This window comes from Rhinolophus sinicus, chromosome 1, assembly GCF_057876585.1.
Source record: "Rhinolophus sinicus isolate RSI-liver-muscle chromosome 1, RSI-T2T, whole genome shotgun sequence".
Taxonomy (NCBI): Eukaryota; Metazoa; Chordata; class Mammalia; order Chiroptera; family Rhinolophidae; genus Rhinolophus; species Rhinolophus sinicus.
In genome coordinates, this window is record NC_142501.1 from 178,808,060 (window position 1) to 178,829,344 (window position 21,285).

At 32.7% G+C, this 21,285-nt stretch overlaps 1 protein-coding gene across 4 annotated transcripts in view; it reads right to left on the reverse strand.

Annotated features, from left to right (window-relative positions):
* The window catches only part of DNAJB14 (DnaJ heat shock protein family (Hsp40) member B14), a 47,108-nt gene that overhangs the window by 5,510 nt on the left and 20,313 nt on the right, over positions 1 to 21,285 (reverse strand). For all 4 annotated transcript variants that reach the window (XM_019757669.3, XM_019757666.3, XM_019757667.3 and 1 more), the window contains 5 exons: positions 16,785 to 16,930; positions 4,872 to 5,057; positions 3,212 to 3,306; positions 2,319 to 2,428; positions 1,243 to 1,415 (listed from right to left, as the gene is read on the reverse strand). In XM_019757669.3, coding sequence (XP_019613228.1) covers positions 1,243 to 1,415; positions 2,319 to 2,428; positions 3,212 to 3,306; positions 4,872 to 5,057; positions 16,785 to 16,930 — 710 coding nt within the window. The remainder of the gene's footprint in view (positions 1 to 1,242; positions 1,416 to 2,318; positions 2,429 to 3,211; positions 3,307 to 4,871; positions 5,058 to 16,784; positions 16,931 to 21,285) is intronic.

Genomic DNA, 21,285 nt, shown 5'->3' on the forward strand with positions numbered 1-21,285 from the left:
GAAGTTTTCGTTATTTTTTCCTGTTACTGTCAGCCACTTCACCGTTTGTTAACACTTCTAAGGGGTGGCATACTTAAAGAAGATGTAACCAAAAAGGAAAAATAATTGGTTACTTTCTGGAAAACAGTGACGAAAGTAGAGGACATCAGTCAGAACCACAAACAAAATATATTCAAAAATAAGAGTGTATTCTATTGGTAAAGATCTTTAGAAACGATCTTTATTCAGTCAATAAAAATCACTCCACCCCTTTTATTTACTAATGAAGCACTTCGATCTGATTCTTATACCAAATGAGGTAGATAAACCAAAGTTCACAGGCTTAGTGAATGGCAGAGTCTAGATTCCAATCCAAATCTCGAACTGCCAGCCTAATCGCCCTTCCATTACCTCAAATTACTATTTGTATTTTATAACACACCTATTTTACCAATCTGGATATAAGCATTAGAAGTGATTCCAAAACAGAAAAACCCTGGGAAAAGAGTATACATTGGCCAATAATCTTTTTAATGACATTTATAAAACAAGATGATCTTATTCTAATCAACCAGTGAAACATTCAATCAATGGATTGTTATACTGAGCTGAGTCCCTCGCACTTCCATCTTCATTCAAAACCACTAAGCTATAGATATGCTGAATTTGTTGAATTTCATTTTGAAAATTTCAACCTACACAAAAATGAAAACTACTACAATAAACACCCTAGAACCCTTTACCTTGATTGATCAATTCTTCACATTTAGTAAAATTTGCTTTAGCTCTCTCTACAAGGGCTGTTATTATTGTTGTGGTGGTTATTATTTTGCAGAACCATTTGAGAGTAAGTTACAGATCTCATGACCTTTCATTCTTAATTACTTCAGCATGTTTTTCTCAAGAACAAGTGCATTTTTATGTAACCACAACACAATTTTCAAATTCAGAAATTTAACAATGACATCTAATATGTAGTCCACATTCAAATTTCACCAATTGTCCCAATGATGGTATATTCTCTTATTCAACCAAATAGTTATTCATAACAATAACACAAATGCCATTTACTACCTTGCTATGTGTCAAATATTGTTATAGTATAGGCCACCTATACATTAAAATATACTTTCTCACTTAAGTATTGAGCTCCAATTATGTGCTAGGCAATTCTAGAACATTCCTTGAGTAGGGAAATGCACAGTAATTAATTTCCAAGACTCTGAATAAGTTTTTTAAATGTTAAACATTTTATAAACTTACTCTGTTGTCTTTCTTTCCAGCAGTTATTTCTAATGTTAGTCAAATAATCTTCTTCCACACTCTTTTCTACCTTTTGCAATAATATTCCTTTATATTCATTTTTAAAGTCCTTGTTGACATAATAAACGACACCCAAGTTTTCGGTCTGCATTTTAATAGTCTGCCCTGAACCACTGTAAAAGAAATGCTTGATCATTATTTTTTTAATTAAAATAGTACATTCTGATCTGCTACTATAGACCAAACTAACAAAAACAATTAAAAATAATTAAAAAGTTATTATTGGTAATCATTTATTTACATGGTCTCAAACTGCTGACCACTATCATTCGTGTCATAAAAAAGTAATCGTATTTTAATACACTATGTTCTTATAAGTTCTTGTAAGTTCTCTCAATTTCTAGTTAACAAAAATCTTATTTGGAAGAAATAAAAGTTATTTCTTAGTTTTAGACCAATATGTTTCTAATACTGGCAGTATGATTCTACAAAATTTCCTGGCAGTATGATTTTACAAAATTTCCTATATGTTCATTGTATTACACTAAAGTTTTCTACAATGGATGCTGCATTAAATTTATTTTATGTCCTGCCTTCTTATATATAAAGTATATAGTATATAGTGCAAAAATATATAGTGCAAAAATATAACAGAAAGAAATATTTGTTTTTATTTAGTCAATATTTTATAAACAGAAGAGTGACATAATAACATAAATCTATATAAATCAATGACAATTCTATTTTTGTCTTTTAAAGTATTTTTTTTGTCTTTAACACATTTTTGTGTTGACACATTTTTTGTCAACACATTACCTATTACATTAAATTGCTATCAAGTTCAAATATAGGACAGAATACTTCTGTCTTTATCCACAGTGGAACTGATATAAACTAACAATATAAATTTATCACTTGAGTAACTATTTTAAAAATTAGACATTTTAAAATCTGATACATTTGTAGTAATAGAAGATTTGGCACTTAAAAGTTTAGAACAGCACAAGACCCTTTAGAGAAAGCCAGATAAGAAACAACAACATTTCTTTTTTGCAAAACTTCACTTAGCTACTTACGATCTGGGATATAAGGAATATGGAGGATTAGAGACCATCAACTGGCTTAGTAATGACACGAGAATCAATACAATAATGGGCATCAGCTGGATAAACACAGAAAAACCTCCCTATAAAAAAATCACCAAAGAATAACAAATTGTAATATAAGTGTAGTTATCAATAAATTGTCATACATTTTTAGAGGCAGAAAGGACATTTGAGATCATTCAGTTCAGTGCTTTCAAATCTGCCTGAATACACCAACTTCCTGGGGTGACTCAAAAATACAGCTTTCCCAGTGCTTCACCTAATGATCCTGACTTAGAAAACACTGATACAACCTGATCTCATTTGACAGATGAGTTCTCCTTTTCTTACACACAGAGACTATCAATAGGCATCATGTTGCAGAACTTTTACTTTGGATTTGAGGGTGGAATATGGAAGCTGATGAGTGGCAGAGTGGTGGCCCAGTCCTTTTCATTTCCAGTCTAGTACTGTTTCCACTTACCTTTCTACTGTACATAATTTAATTGCTGTGTGCATTTAGGTATAACTGCATTAGAACAAGTTGAAAGTTACATCCTATTTAAGTTTTTAATATAAATTCTAAATTCTTTAGGACCAACAGTAAGAAGTTACCTTCAAAACATACTGTATAGGCTATTGTCACTAGAATCACAGAATACCAAATTTGAAGGTGTCATATTGCCCAAACTTCCCCCACTGTGACTTCTACCCCTGCTTCCCCAGTATCCCTAAGGGATATTCTAGTCTCTACTGAACAATTCTGTTAAGAGAAAACTCATTACTTCCTTTTAACACAGCTTGCCCTATTTTCAGACAATCTAATTGCTTTTCCTAAGCTGACATTTGCCATTATATCATTTCTAATCATATCATGAACATACATCTCCTCTTTCTTCTTCTCTCTCATGGCCACTGTGTCGATGTTGGTGCTGATGGCTGTAACCAGCTCGTCCATTAGAAAATGAATGTACATTACCTAAAATATTAAATGCAAGGTTAGATCAGGGAGGGCAGTTACGACTAAAAATTATACTTTCTTTTATAAATAAACTAGTTTTTCATTTTCTTTAATTTTTTTAATTACTAAAATAATGCATGTTTGAGAAGTGGATGCCTATTGCCTTCTCTTGTGATGGAAGGGTAGATGGAAACAGGAATGATCCTTCCCAGACTTTGCTTCCTTTAAAGCAAAGTAGAAGTTCTTTCTTTATGAAAACTTGAATATGCGTTCCTCCCTAATGCTGTATACATAGAGGACTTTTGTTGTGGTTCATTGCTTTTACAAACCTTGGATCATTACTCTGAAACTCTGCTTTCTTCATTTATCACTGTATCACATATATTTCGAAAAAATCAAAAGACAGTGATCTAATTTATTTTTGAAAAAACAGCTGTAGAATATACTATAGTATATGTGGACCACAATTTATTCAAATATTCTCTTGCTGATGGACACTGAAGTTTTTCAAATAAGGTGACCAACCAGAAATGGTTACCACTGACAAAACTATGCTATAAAAGCAAAAGAACTGTGAGTCAACTATCAGAAAATTCACTATTACCTGAAAGGTTTCTGATTGTTCCTAGCTTATCTGTAGTCAAAATTATTATTACTCTGAATAATTTTTCTGTGAGAGGTAATTGTGTAATCTAATAAGTCAAAATACAGATTATATTTTCAATCATTAATTTGTACTTATGCAATCTCTTTCGTTCAAGGATTCTTTACAAAACGCCCTATCAATGACCACAATCTTTCTCAATAATATTCATATGGGTCCACTCAGCCAAATTATATTGCTACGTTCATAAAGATTCTCCGTTTAACTTAGCATCTTAAGGAAATGTAAATGAGGTTGGAGCTATAATTTTAAACACCTTAAAGGAGCTGCTCTTAAAAAAAAAAAAAAAATTTCCATACGAACAACTCACAGTAAATGTAAGCAGAGTTTAATACTTATGCTGGTACTACAAAATCTATTCGCTAGTACCTCTACAGTATTTTACTTTGATAGCCTAGTTCAAGCAATTATTTTTATCTCAATGTAATTTTAAAAACTCACTTTTTATATAACCTATAAACCAGACATTTTAATATTTCAGTAGAAAGTACCTCCACATACATCATCCAAATCAGTAATCTACAATATTATTAATAGACTATCTACTAAGAACTCCAGAAAATCTATGTCAGATAGTCACCCATGGCTGTAATAGCACCTAACTGAGACATTGCCACTGGATTTCTAACATACACATCCTTTCTTCAGCTTTATACAAAATACAGAATGTCTGTACTGATCATTTCTTTTTATTTTCTTAATTAAAATATGTTCTAGGAAAAAGGCATACTTATAGTAAAAGTAGTAAGTCTAACATTTTTCTTCTACCTTCATAAAAAACCATCACAGGATAATAATACTATAAGAAATGAAAGGAAGAAGGTAGATAAAGCTCTAAATGAAGACCTAAATAGCCTAACCAGAGGTGAGAATCTCTAGTTTCATAAAATATTATATTTTATAATTAGTATTAAAATACCTGAAGGAAATCCACCACCAAAGAATATATTAAACAGGTCTTCTGGGGTTATATCAGCTTCACAACCTCTGTGGAAATTAAATCTACCATTGTTTTGGTGATTACACGCTTGTTCTTCACTGCCTGTCAGGTCATACTGTTTTCGTTTTTCTGGATTGCTCAAAACAGCATAAGCGTTTCCAATCTCTGAAAAAGTAATGAGTAAATAAAAGTTGGTAAGCAAAGTTTTACTATTATAAGACTGCCCCATATAAAAACTGCTGTCATGTTAACAACAACAAAAGAACTACTTGAGGCTAATCAAGAAAATAGTAAAACAGTAGCAATTTCTCTTAAAGGTATTATACTTGCTTGCAATTACACATACTACCTCCCAATACAATTTTTTATACTAGGCTAGTCTCCCTACTGTCTGTCTTAAACATAAAAGAATGTCCATCTTGCTTTCTGACACTTGTGCTGCATCTGCTATTATCCTGCTTCTTCATTTTTGAGTATCGTAATCTAGTCATTCATTAGTTCCATTCAAATCAATAATAGCAGTAACTACCAACTGCCAGGCTCTGAACCTAATACCTTATTATATTATCCATTATTATTTCCACTATAGAAATGAGCCCCCTGAGGCTCAAAAAGATTAGGAAACTTGCTCAAGGTCAATTTTATTTTTCAGTACAGCAAGTATACTCTATGCAACCTACATTATAAATCCTTTTTTTTTTTTTGCATACTCCAAACCAGAGTTAGCTACTCTTCATTCTATTCCTGAACAATTTATTCCTCTTAAAACTCTATGAGTGTAGGGACTGTGTCTTTTCATTGCATTATCCCGATGGCTCAGCATGAAGTCTGAATATGTTTTTTAATCAATCCAGATAGTCTCAATTTTCCATTCTCATTTTGCTACTTTTGTGATATTTATTTATAAAGAATTCTATTTTCCCTCTCATACTCCCATGTCCAAAAGAGGTAATGGTATTAGGGCGATCAGCGTGTAATCATTCTGTTGTACACCTGAAATTAATATAATATTGTATGTCAATTGCAATTGAAAAAAATTATATAAATAAAGAGACAATGGTACATTGGTTACCAAAATGTCTTCTTGAGGTAACTTACGAAAGCCTTGTAATGCTTTCATCTAAAAGCAGGAACTATCCTATTCTCATTCTGACACTTCCAATAATTAATCCTTTCATAAATACAGCTTGCTTTTGATCATAAGTCTTATGAAATATGGGCCATTTTAAAAATACTTTTTGTATCCCATGTGTGGTTGCCATAGGTACTGTGCAAGCAAATAGATGCTCATTAGGTAGTTGTTTTTGGTTGATGACATATCACACTTAAAATTAATTATATAGAGATATTCTGAAACTTTTCTTCTGATAGGGCTTCTTAAACCTGGAATTCAGAGATATGTCGCAGATGGTTTGTGAACCCTATTGGATGAAAAAGTAGGTGGATGGTCCATTTATCTGAGGAGATGGTCCAAACTGTCTTCAGATTCTCAAATAGATCTAATTGACTCAGAAATACAGCCATCATTTATAATGTTGCCCCAGTGGGAAAGCACAATCAGAGATCCAAACAATGTACTTACAAACAACACCAAGGTATTAACCCATATCTAGAAAGGAAGCATATCTATCAATATGTGCCAAATACTAATAATACCAACTACCAATAATATTATCAGTTTTAGGATTTAACCTCTATACACTAAAGGGACTATTTCAGGAAATTTCATAATGCTGTTACTTTTAAAAGTATTACTATATTGGCAATCCAATTCTACTTTTAAGGCTTTGCTTTTTTAAAACATAATTGCCAAACATTAAGATATTTTATATTTGTAAAATACTGTTTAATCCATAATTGTATATGTAAGACAATTTGTTCTTTCCATTGTGACTAGAGTAATTTTCTATTCATTTACTTTGTGCTACACCCACAAACAAGAATTTTTTCCTTATTATCTAGAGAATTAAATCCAAAATTTATTATGGTATTTAAAAGACTTATGAAATACATTTTCTACCTCAGTCTCCCTTATTTCACCAAAAGATACCTTCCACTTTATTCATTTTTCTTTACCTAAACTTTTCATTTTCAGGTAACTTTAGATTCACATGAAATTATAGGACATAATACAGAGATCCTCTGTACCTGATACCTGATTTCCTCCAATGGTAATATCTTAAAAATTACAGTACAGTATCACAGTTAGGACACTGACATTGATACAAGCAGGATACAGAACATCCTACCACCATCCTCATGCTGTCCTTTTATAACCACACCCATTTCCTCCTCCTCCATCCCCTCTTTAATCCCTGACAACTGCTTTAACCTATTCCTATAATTTTGGCATTTCAAAAATGTTACATAAATAACAGTATATAAATGGAACCTTTTGGGATTGGCTTTTTTCAGTCAGCATAATTCTTTGGAGATTGATCCAAGTTGTTATGTAAACCAATAGTACATTCACTTTTATTGCTGAGTAGTATTCCGTGGTATGGATATACTTCAGCTTGTTTCACCATTCACCCACTGAACAACATCAGGATTGTTTCTAGTTTGGGGCTATTAGGAATAAAATTGCTATATACATTCATATACAAGTTTATGTGTAAACACAAATTTCCATTTCTTTGTGATAAATGTCCAGGAATGCAACTGCTGGGTTGTACGGTAGCTGAATACTTTGGCTTTTGAGAAACTGCCAAACTGTTTTCCAGAGTGATTGTGTCATTTTATATCCCATCAACAATGTATGTGATTTGGTTTCTCTGCATCCATACCAGTAGTTGATATTGTCACTATTTTTTATTTTAGTCATTCTGATAGGTGTGTAGTGGTATTACTCTGGTTTTACTTTGCATTATCTCCGATGGCTAATGAATGGATGTTAAGAATATGCTTATTTGCCATTAGTATATCATCTTCAGTGGAATGTCTCTTCATGTCTCTTACCCATTTTCTTACTGGATTGTCTTTTTAAAAATTTTGAGTTTGGGGAGTTCTTTATATATTCTAAATGCTAGTTTTTTGTCAGCTATGTGCTTGGCCAGTATTTTCTCCCATCCTGTTGCTTATCTTTTCATTCTCTTCGTAGGGTCTTTGCAGAGCAAAGTTTAAACAAATTTTGATAAAATCCAACTTATCATTTTTTCCTTTTATAAATTGTGACTTTGGTGTTAATTCTAAGAAATCAATGCCTAGCCCAAGACCCTAAAGATTTGCTCCCATGATTCTTTGCTAACAGTTCAAAAAATGTTGTTCTACATTTACATTCATGATTCACTTTGAGTTCATTCTTGTATAAAGCATGAAATTTAGGTCAGGGTTTTTTGTTTTTGTTCCTATGAATATCCTCCAAACCCATTTGCTGAAAAGGTTATCTTTTTTCCATTTAATTGCTTTTGCACCTCTGTCAAAGGTGAAGAAATTAGGAAGTACAAATTGGCAGTTACAAAACAGTCATGGGGATGCAAAATAAAACATAGGGGACTATAGTCAATGATATGGTAATAATACCAGGTGGGTAGTAGACTTATCAGGGGATCCCTTTGTAAATTATATAAATGCCTAACCACTATGCTGTACACATGAAATAAAGATAATATTGAATGTAAACTGTAATTGAAAAAAAACAAAAAAAACAGTTGGGTATATCTGTAAGAATCTATATCTGTGTTCCCCATCCTGTTCCATAGATCTCTGTGTCTATGCCTCTAACAATATCACTCTGTTTTAATAAGTTTAATATACAAAGTAAATCCTAAAATCAGGTACACTGATTACTCCTACTCCATTCTTTTAATAAATCATTTTTATTTATTCAGGTTCTTTGTTGTTCCATATAAATTTCAGAATAAAATTGTGCTTATTTACAAAAAAGTTGTGCTAGGATATTAACAGGCATTGTGTTAAATATGTGTATCAGTTTGGAGAGATTTGACATCTTTACTATGCTGACTCTTCCAATCCATGAACATGATAAATCATTCCATTTATTTAGATCTTCTTTGATTCCTTTCATTAGTATAGTATAGCTTTCTGCATACAAATCCTACACAAGTTTTGTTAAATTTACAACTAAGTATTTCATGTGTGTGACTGTAAATAGTAATATATTTTTAATTTCAGTGTCTACATATTCACTGCTAATATATATACTATGTTTAAATATACTACATCTACTACTTTAAATCAATAGAAATTGATTTTTGTATGTTTATCTTACGTCCTGAAACTCTAAAGAATTCACTTATTAGTTCTAGAATTTTTTTGGGGGATACATTCCTTGGAATTTTATAAATAATCACGTCACTTACAAATATGGACAGTTTGATGTCTTCCTTTTCGTATAGTGCCTTTTATTTTATTTTCACCTTAATGCACTGACTAGAATTTCCAACACTATGTTAAGAGTGGTGAAAGGGGACACTCTGGCTTTGTTCCCAATCTTAGGAGGAAAGCATTCAGGCTTTCACCACTAACTATAATGTTACCCTAGGTTATCTGTATTTGCTCTTTTATCAATTTGAGGCAGTTCCCTTTAATTCTTATTTTCCTGTCAGTTTTTATCATAAATGAGTGGCGAAATGTTTCAAATGCTTTTACTGCACTGATTGATAAAATCATGAGATTTTTCTTCTTTAGCCTTTAATATAATAGATCACAATGACTGATATTCAAATAGTGAACCAGCTTTTTGCATCATTGGAATAAATTCCACTTGGTTAGGGTGTACGTATAATTTGTTTCATAGATTGCTGAATTCTGATATTTTGTTAAGGATATCTGGGCTTATTCCATGAAGAATACTAGTCTGTAGTTTTGTTTTCTTTTGTGTGTTTTTTTTTTTTGTAGTGTCTGATTTTAACAGGGTAATACTTACTTTGTAAAATAAATTGGGAAATATTTCCTCCCCTTGTATTTTCAGGAAGAGACTATGTACAACTGGTTTTAATTTTTCTTAGAAGTTTGAAAGAATTCTGCAGTAAAGGTAACTGAGCATGGAGATTTCCTTTAGGGAGTTTCTTAATTACAAATTTATCGCATTTCCCCGAAAATAAGACCTAGCCGGACACTCAGCTCTAATGCGTCCTTTGGAGCAAAAGTTAATATAAGATCCAGTCTTATTTTATTATAAGACCCAGTCTTTAATGTAATGTAATGTAATATAACATAATATAAATATAATAGCGGGTCTTATATTAAATTTTGCTCCAAAAGACGCACTAGAGCTGATTGTCCGGCTAGATCTTATTTTCGGGGAAACATGGTAATTTACTTATGTTACAGGGTTGTTCACATTATCAACCTCAGATTGAGTGAATTCTTACCATTTATATTTCTCAAAGAATTGGTCCATTTCATCTCATTTGTAAATTTCATAGTATTATCCTTTTAATGTTTGCAGGGTCTGTATCCTTGTTTCTGATACCATTTCTAACAAAGGTCATTTCTTTTTTTTTCCTTTGTCAGTCTGTCAAGTTCATTGATCTTTTCAAAGAACCAGTTCTTTTGTTTCATTAATTTTCACTATTGTTTTTGTTTTCAATTTTATTGATTTCTGCTCTCACCTTTATTTCCTTCCTTCTTCTTGCTTTGGGTTTATTTTGCTCATCTTCTTCTTGGTTCATGAGGTGGAAGCCTAGATGACTGATTTGAGGCTATTCCTCTATTTTAATATACACATTTAATGTTACAAGTTTCTTCTCAGCATTGCTTTAGCTGGTCCTTTCAAATTGTAATATGCTATACTTTAATTTAATGTATTTAAAAAAATTCTCTTGAGACTCCTTGACTCATAGATTATTTAGAAATGCGTTGTCCAGTTTCAAGTGAGTGAACATTTTGCAGTATCTTTCTGTTACTGATTTCTACTTTGATTTCACTGTGGTCAGAAAACACACTCTGTATGAACCCTGTCTTTTAACTTAGTGGCGGTGTATTTTATGACCCAGGATATGTTCTATCTTGGAGTATATTCCGTAAGCACTTGAATGTATAGTCTACAGTTACTGAGTGGAACATTTTATAAATGATGATTATATTTTGTTGGATAATGGTGGTGTTTAATTCTTCTATATTCTTTCTGATTTTCTGTCTAGTTGTTCTATCAATTGTTGAGAGAGAGATGTTGAAGTTTCCAGCTATAATTGTGAATTTGTCTATTTCTCCTTCCGATTTTATCAGTTTTTGAATTACATATTTTGCATTCCTGTTTTTTAGTGCATACAAATTTATATTGTTATGTCTTCTTGAAGGATTGACCCTTTATCATAATAAAACGTCTCTCTCTGGTAAATTTTTTAGTCTAAAGTCTATTTAATCTAATATTAACATAGCCACACCTGCTTTCTTTTGATCATTTGCATGATATATCTTTTCCTACCTCTTTACTTTCAGCCTGTATATATTGTTATAAATGAACTGAGTTTCTGTAGATAACACAAAGTTGAGTCATTTTTTAAATTTACTCTTCCAATCTGTCTTCTAATTGCTACACTTAGATCATTTACATTTAATGTAATTACTGATAAGTTAAGGCTTATGTCTACCACTTTGTTTTTTGTTTTCTGCTTCCTGACTTACTGTGAATTATTTGAACTTTTTATTAGAATTCCGTTTTGACTTATCTAGTGTTTTCTGTGTATCTCTTTGTACACCTTTTTGGTGGTTGCTCCAGATTTATATGTACACAACTTACAACAGCTCACTGGTGTCATTATTTTATTAGTTCAAGTATACTGTAAAAGCCTTACTTCTCTTTGCTTTCCTTTATTCTACCCCATTTATAATATAATTCCCTTATATATTTTCTCTGCATACATTTAAAACCATTTCAGACAATGTTAAATGTTTTTCTTCAAATGTAAAACATAATTTAGAAATTCAAGAGAAGCAAAATGTATTGTATTTACCCATATTTTTCTTACTGTGTTCTTTCTTCCTTTTTGATGTTTTAAGATTCCTTTTTTACTGTTTCCTTTTGTTTAGAGAACTTCCCTTAGCTATTCTTTTAGGGTATGTGTGCTAATGACAAATTCTCTTATTTTTCAAAACATCTGAAAGTGTCTTGATTTCTCCTTCATTCCTGAAGGATATTTTTACTGGGTATACAATTCTGGATTGACAGTTCTTTCAATATGTGAAAAATTTGCCATTTCCTCCTGGCCTACACAATTTCTAATGTGAATGTCACTGTCATTTGAATTCCTTTGCACCTATAGGTAGGGTGTCATTTCTCTTTTGTGGCTTTTAAGACTTTTTATCTTTAGTTTTCAAAAGTTTGACTATGATGCATTTTGGTGTGGATTTCTTTGGGTTTATCTGTTTGGAATTCATTCAACTTCTTGAATTATATAAGCTTGTATTTTTTGCCAAGTGTGCGTATGTGAAGTTTTCAACCTTTATTTTATCTTATTTTTTTTAGTACTTTTTCAGCTATGCCCTCTTTCTGCTTTCCTTCCAGGACCCCAATGATATGAATACCAAATCTTTTGGTATAGGCCCATTGGTTCCTGAGGCTATGTTCTCTTCCTCTTTCTCAGTCTATTTTCTCTGTTGTTCGGATTGGATAATGTCTATTTTTCTATTTTCCAGTTCACTGATTCTTTCCTCTGTCATTCAGCTTATTCTATTTACTGCTAGTTTTTATTTCAGTTTTTGTATTTTTAAGCTGTAAAATTCTCCATTTAATTCTTCATACCTTTTATTTGCTCAGGCTTTCTTTGCTAAGACTCTTATTTTTCTAAATTTGTTTCAAGCATAGCTGCAATTCATATTTTTATGAAGAATGCTTTACAAACTTTGTTAGCAAATATTTCCTGTCATCTCCATGTGGGTATCTACTGATGTTCTTTAAATTCAATTTGAGGTTTTCTGGTTCACAGCATGACAAGTGATTGCTGACTGAACTGTCATCACGTGGGGTATTATCTTATGAGACTTTGACCTTTATCTAAAACTTGTTTTAACTGTCTTCCTCTGACACTATTCTAGTATGAGAAGAGGGTATACCACCTGTTATTCCACGAGGCAACAGAAGTCGAGTTTTCTCCCTTGGTGTCTGATGACATCTGAAAAGAGGGGCTCCTCATTACTAATGGGCAGGGATGGGATAGAATTTCCAGTTCTCCATCAAGCCTCCATTCTTATCTCTTTGGCTAGAAAGATAGGAGTGCCTCATTATTGCTCTCCATAAGGATATGGCTTTGTTTGCCTCTGGTTGGTGGTGAAAGTCCTGACTCTCTACTAGGCTACTTATGACACTAACCCAATGGAGAGGGAAAGGGACACCTTGTTATTGACAGGTAGGAGTGGAAATATCATCTCCTACTCCATCTTCTAGGTTATCAACCTGGGGGAGAGGGTTTAGAGAATCTCATTACAGCCCAGAGAAGGTAGCAGGCTAGGTTCTCTACTCAGCCTTTGTGGGTGTGGGTGTGGGTAGGGCCATAGTTTTTTTGCTGATATTTGGCTGCAGCAGAAAAGTTTTCCTGTCTTGCTAGTTTACCCCTTTCCTGTTTACTTGGCTAGAGATCAGGCTTTTCCTGGGGACTGTTTGTCTGTGCTCGTTGGTGTTTGAGTTGTTTGCTTCTCTAGCACCCAGTCTGAGATATAAAAGGCAAAATGAAAACCCAAGCAACTCACTGCCATGTTGCTCTTTGGGTCCCAATGTTGCTGGCCAGTCTACCTTCTCTCAACCTTCAAGAGTTTTCTAATGTTTGTTTTGTTTTACATACAGTATTAAGTTGTACTTAGTATGAGGACAGGGAAAAGTACATCTCCTTCATCTTCTCAAAAATGGAAGTGCTCACTGATTTTTAAATCGCTTGCCTTATTCTCATACCCAAGTTTCTGCCATCTACTTTCTTCCCTAACCACAGAAATCACACTCATCTTGAGAAAAGCCTTAATTCTCACCTATAATATAAAGGCTTCTCCAATTACTCTGATTATAATGCTACTTTATTTTCCTCACTTTATTTTGGGTGTATTTATTCCATGTTTTGGCATTTAATTATATTCAGTCTTCTGAGAAATCCTGGGTAAATCAGTTAATCTCTCCGAGCCTCAATTTTATTTGTGAAAGGAGGATGACACTGGTCCCAACAATTTCACAAGATTTTTAATAACCATTAAATGAAAAATGGGAATGAAAAACTATAAAATGCTTGTTAAATGTTAGGTATTATTATTATTCCAAATGTTCTCTATGAGACTTGTCTCCCCTTTATAAATGGCAAATTCTTTGAGCAAAAGGATATTTCATATTCTCTTATTGTATTTCTCTATAAGAACTAGAACAAAGGGTAGAACTGACTTCTTCGTTCTTAGAGATACACTCTAGATATTAAGAATATTGAACTACCAGACCTAGCATAGGCAATAACATCTGATTCATTATTATTTACCAAGCAAACACATACACAGCTAATCCCTGTTCCTTGCTATTACATTCATGTATATGTCAACAAACACAGGTATTATTCAAATAGTATCTGAAATACTTGTGAGTCTTTGAAGATAACAGACTGTTTTGAAAACAATCATGTCAGAAGGAAAGGGATCCATTTCAATCAAATATTTTTTTAAAAGTATGTTTAAAAATACTCTCTAGATGTAAATAAAATATTCCCTGCTTTGAGAAACTTACAAACCTAACTGTAAAGAACAAACAGCTGCATGAACTTAAGAGTTCATTTAGTCTACCGTCCTTGATAGAAAGCTTTTATTTTCAAAGCTTTACAAAACACAGAAATGAAACTATCTCTTCTATCTTATTTAATTCCCTAAACCAATTACCTCTCTTTTTCTAAGAGGAAATAAAAAGCAAGTAGTTTCCATGTTCTGTAAAAAGTGTTTTGGTAATTACAGAGCAATCAATCTATACTTACCTTTTACACAAAAGAAAAAGCTATAGTCTTTGCTTAGAATAAACAGCTTAGTATCCCAAAATCAAAAGTTTAAAGCTGATTGGTTAAAATTAAAGTAAGATGACTCAGAAGGTAATGAAAACATCCTGTGTGCTAAATTAATGAAACCTGACATTTCTGTATGATGACACTACACGTAATATTTTCTAAATAACTACCTTTGCTCACCAAGCATCTGTGAATTACAACCTGGGTTTTCTATGTAGTTTACACTCAATGAAAAAGAGGCTCATCAACCAGCTCCCCATTCTGATCCTCTTTGGGATTAACAAATCGGCATTCCGATTGACAGATAACCCCTACATATTGAATAACGTGAGCCTCTCCTCTAGAAATGAATCACCTCCCGGCATGTTGATCAATATTAAGTTTCTAGTTTTACAAAGCAGAGCATTAAAACCTGAAATGTACTAAACCAAAGTGGAATCACCTTTGTAAAACCCCTTCTGAGTGTCTAGCTGGGGTGACATTTATGCTGCTTATCTCTTCAAAATGCAACACAGGCTGTAAAAATACTGGAAGATCCACTTACTGTTATTCCAAAACCAAAAATGCTAACGTGACTTCAGTGCAGAAGTGGGAGAAAGAAGCAGTTTAACATTCTTAACATCAATGATCAATTAATACTGACATCACCTAGCAGGTCATAAATATGCAAATAACTCACTGCCAAAATGTTTTTTAAACATTATAAAAACAATACAAATTTTAAATTAAATGCTTTTAATTCATAATATGAAAATTTATATTAATTTTGGGGGGAATATATGCTAAAGTTAGTGTGCTTTTTTCCATCTGAAATCGAGGTTTTATTTTATTATTATTTTTTTAATTAAAATTTATTGGGGTGACAATGGTTTAATAAAATTACATAGGTTTCAAGTGTACAATTCTGTAATACATCATGTATATGTCAAGAAACTTTTCCTGTACTATCAACAGGCCACTTTTAATTTAAGGATATAGAAGGCTCTGTCACTGTGGCATTTTGCTTTCACCAGGACCACACTGGAGGCTGCTTTTATTGGAATATATTAACAATCCCCAAACGCATTTTGCTTGGCAACTTCCCTCAAGAAATAAAACTGTTTGGAAACTGTTTCGTATGAAAGACCAATTGAGTCATCTATCTTTTAGGAACGTTTGAAAAATAAGTATCTCCTTGTTATTACAAGACCCCAGCATTTCACTGTAAACATACTTGGCTCTATGAGTGTCAAATTTACAACAACAAAAAAATCACAAATTGAATCATTTTCCTATGAATTAGAAGTTAACTATTATGAATAAACTGTATGTAACAAAATATATTATAAAATCAGTTCTTTGACACTTATTAACTAAATGCAAAAAACCGGAAATATTTTTGAGAAAGAAATAAAGACAAATGAATAACAGGCAAGAGAAATGAAACTAATTATTAAAAGGAAAAAAAAGTCACATTAGTTAGAACTACATATAAAAAACACAAAAATTGGCCAGAATTAATAGAAATAGAAGAACACTGAACAGATAGCAATTCCAAGTAATCTCCCAATTCTAGTATCTAATAAGTATCTCAATACCTTAAAAACCCTTAAAAATCTTAAATATCTTTAAAAACTGTATTTTGCTTTTAGTTCCCTTAGAATCACATGGTAATAATACACTAGAAGCTCGAGCATAATCATCACACTACTTGTGTATGGTAAACTAGAAAGCATGCATGGGTATCTATCTATAAGTTACTTAGGACTTTCCCAAAATTGGCATGTTGCTTTTATGAAGCCAAACTACATTTGTTTGGCTCTTGGTACAACAAGTTAATAGTGAAGTTTTAAAAGATTTTGAGGACTCTTGCTTATGCTGGCTTCTAAATGCACCACCAGTCTAAAGGCAGAATTTAATATTCTGAAACACTGTCAGTGGGTTCTAAAAAGAGCTTAGTAAAATTGCTTTAAAAGGTTTACTTTACTTTTAAAAGCATCTGTTGCTCCAGGTGCATGGTTTTTGTCTGGATGAAACTTCAAAGCAAGCTTTCTATAAGCTTTTTTCAAATCTTCATCACCAGCATCTTTGGTAACTCCCAGTACTTCATAGTAATTTTTACATTTGTTTATGCTGTGAACAAGAGAGTGTGTTATAATGTAAATTTCAAGGAAGAAGTTCATGTAACAGCTCACTTTTTTTATTTATTAGAATAATGTACAGAAATGTTTGTGGATTGTTTTCTCAATTTCAAATGATAGCTTATCCCGTTAAGGGTTACTGCTTCATTCTGGTTTTTGACCACAGTCCATTCCTCCAACATCTTCCCAATCTAAGGAGAGTCGGCCATGCGAATGTCCTTGGTACAATTTATCACAACTACAGAGAAACAAAGCAAAGTCCGTAACAACTGTGGATGAAGGACAGAGCATGCACTGTAACTAAAATGAGAGGATAAGGACAATTTTATAGTACTTTCATGAGCATAAAGAAATTCCAATATTCCTCACAAGTATGTAACAGCTAAAGATTAGTATGCATTGCACTCCAAGAGTTTTGTTGTTGCATAATGCAGACCTAACCAAATACCAAAGTAATAGCTTAGGACATGTAAAACAATTACAGTACACTATGGTTTAAATGGTAAGGCAAGTTAATTCAACTTGGCTATGCTAAAGAGAATTCATCTGTGTCACTCTCTGAAAAAGATAAAATCTCATAATAAAATGTATCATGGGACTCAAAAATGTTTGTTACTCCTTATTTTCATCGTGATAAGCACACCATTAAAGATTACAGTAAGTCCTCACTTAACGTCATAGATAGGTTCTACAACTTTAAGCAAAATTATAATCAAACCAATTTTACCGCAGGGGAATTGATATAAACAAGAGTTAAGTTCCTACAGCATCTCATCAACATTATAACAAAACAATTTTGAAACATCATTATTCGAGGACATACTGTACTTACATAGTTTATAACCCTAAAGATGTAACGGACTTAAGCCTGGAATCTTTAAAATATATTAGGAAAAGAAATACTCTAAATAGAGCAGAGAACATTAACATTGTCAGATGCTAACATTCTCCCACAACCTAACAGTTTTTCTCCACTAAAATCCATGTACATTTTACACATTATTTTGTGGCATACTTTATGACTTTGATATATTCCCTGTGCGAGAGGCTTGACAACAGAGGTAGTAACAGGTAAACGGAACCGAGGCACAATTGCTCACTGGCAGCTAACTGCCAGTATTAGCTGGCACTGACTCAAAGTTTTCAAAGAAAACAGACAGGATTGATTTTTTTTTTTTAACTACTGAATCTATATTCATCACAGCACTTGGTACATGGAAGGTTCTCATTAAATATTTCTAGAATAAATGAGCGTCAGCCCTCCTTGTATAACGCAAGCATTCATCATTTGGTATACAAAATAGGAAAAAAAAGATAAGACATTGTATACGATTATAGAAATATTTTCATAATCACATTAACAAAAGTCTGTTACGCAGTCTTTTTTATAGTAATAATAATTAAAATTGGATTTTTCTACTTTAGATACTTAATAAATATTAACACAAGTCCATTTTATTTCATAAACATGACATTTCCTTTACTTAGTCAGTAATATTTATTGAGCACCAACTATGTCCCAGATAGTGTTCGGGTAGTTGAGATACGTATATTGGTGAACACAGAACAATCCCTGCCTTTACAGAGACCCACTCCCCTAAATATGTTTAGAAACTATGCAATTAAGAAAAAAAAAAGGGAAGGGGGACACTTATAGAACAACTACTGTGTGTCAGGCACAGGTCCACAATCCTATATCCATGTTCCAATACCCGTTCAGCTCTGAAAAACTTTAAGTAATTCTGTTACTAATTTGTCTGCAAAACCTTGACTTAAGGTCTTTCAGAGGCAAAATTTGACCTGAATGAATGTGAAACTGCTATATAGCTTAATTTATCCCATTTAAGTGTGAATATTTGTACGTTTTGTTGTAGAAATATTACCCATTAGTTTCTGGGCTGTTTACCAGACACTGCTAAGTTGTTATGTAATGTATAATATATGCTCCTTATTATCTTTCTAAAATATGAAGAATTCTGAATTCCAAACTACATCTGGTTCACACAGTTTTCACACAGAGAATTATAGAATCTTACGTTGATTATTTTACAGGTTATCTCACTTCCTCCTCATTAAGTAGATATTATTCCTACTTAACCAATGACAAAATTAAGGCTTTGAATGGTTAAGTAAATTGTTAAAAGTCATATAACCAAGTAATAGATGGGAACCAGGATTTATTTCTTCAATAAAAATTTACTGAACACCTACTTTCTGTTAGACACTGTTTCAGATGTTATACTGGTGAATAAAACAGTCAAACAAAAAAATCCTTGCTCACATTAAATTTACAATTGGGACAGGGACAAACAATGAACAAATATACAAGTAAAATATAAAGTACATCACATGGTGACAAATATGTACAGAAAAGTAAAGTGCCAAAGGGGAACAGAGAGGAATGGGAAGCCTGCTAAGGTGATTGGGAAAGGACTCACAGGATTCAAACTTCAGTTCGTCTAACTTGAAAATCCTGTTCAGAACCAGAATAAAGAAGAAAAGGATCCTCTTCAGACTCCAGAGTACCCATCTTCTTCCTTTCTTTTTGCTTTTCCAGTCAGTGTTTAAACAGACTCTCTTCCTTCCTAGATATTTTCAAATGTTGGTGTTGGTGCCTTCTAGCTTATAGTAAGTTTCCACAACTTCTTCATATCTCAGCTTAGCTCTTTGTCTCAAGAACTCAAACTCCTCAAGACTAGGTTTGGTGACCTTCTTATGTCCTCTTAAAGCTCTCTGCACTTAGCCTTATTGCAGCAATTACCACAATGTACTGCGGCTACCTGTTTATTTGTCTGACTACTCTTTCTAGACGATATGTCCCCTGAAGGTAGGGATTGTGTCTTGTTCACCATATGTGTTCAATGGATGAATGACTGGTTCAATTTGAGGGCAGAAATGGTGAGGATCTAAGTCATTTTTGGACCAAAGGTGGTAAGGGCTATAATGAAAATGTGGTTGGCACCAAAAATCAATTTGGAATAGAGAAGAATACACTACGACAAAAGGAATAGAGCTACGAATATGACAGACATTATGTGAATGAAGAAAACAAAATGTAGTAATAAACAAAACACTGAACAATTCTAAAGTCATTAATATTTGGTTTGAATGCATAAGATGTTTAATTGTACACCAGATTAACCGTCTAGGTTTGTTTTGCTGCTATTTCCTGAGCACAAAAAGCTAGGTAATAGAAAAAGGCAGCCCAGAAAATGGCTGCTGGAGATTGCAGGGATATTAGATTGGAATTCACAATCCTCTGGGTGAGTCATAAAGCTAAGAATTGCCACAATGACAGAAAACGTAGGAAAAACAATGTTTCACTAATTCTTAGCTTATCTAGCTCTGCCATATCTTCCGAGCAGGAAAGTTTTCATCATATACTAGAGAAATTATTTGAAAAACCAGCAGAGAGGTATAAAGTGGACATCACCAAAGGACAAGCTGAAGACTACGTATTTCAACTAATGCTCAGAATATACTCATTTACCTAATTTTTCACACTTGAATGAGAAATTACCATTCATATATTTATTTTAATTGACATTTTTGTTCCTCATGCTCATTTTCACCAGCTAAACTGCATTTGTCACTCTCTTTACACTTTGCTCCTTACTGAAAGATTCAAACCTTCTCCATCCTCACCAAAGAATTAAAAAAAGACAGAAAAAAATTAATTAAAAAGAGGTAACCCGTTATCAACCCAGAAGGAAATATTGTGTAACAAGACCAGAGAGCTGTCTGGGGGCTCAACAATGGGGAAGTATGTCTGATTCAGCCTTTGTGTCTTCCTCTACGTGCATGAAAGCGTAGTGGGCAGGAAGAAGGGTCTTCTTTCAATTTTTTTTTTCCATATTTTATAGCTGATTTTTTAAACAGATTCCAAGTTTAACTGGTATTTAGGGAAATACCTGTTTATTCTTGAGGCAAAGGATTACTTATTTTATAAATTTAGCAAAATGATTTATTTTCATTTAAAGAACTACAACTTAGATAAAATTCTAATAAAATCCCCATAATTCAAATGACTTAATAGTTGTACAGAAGTGTTCCAAATTGAAAAATAAAACAATGGCCCAATTAATAATTTCACATTGATCTTGTAAATTTTTTAAATGGCTTTTTTCAATGCAATATTAAAAACTTTTTCAAATCAGATCCATGACACCTTTTTCTCCATAATTTTTCAATATACTTCAACTCAAAGACAACAATCAGTGCTTAATTTCACAGAACGTTATTTATACAAAGCTACATACTTTTTCTTCCGTCTTACTGTAAGCTAGCTCTTACTTATGCAATGGATGCAGTATTATTGCATGGCTTCTCCCATTGAGCCAAATTGTC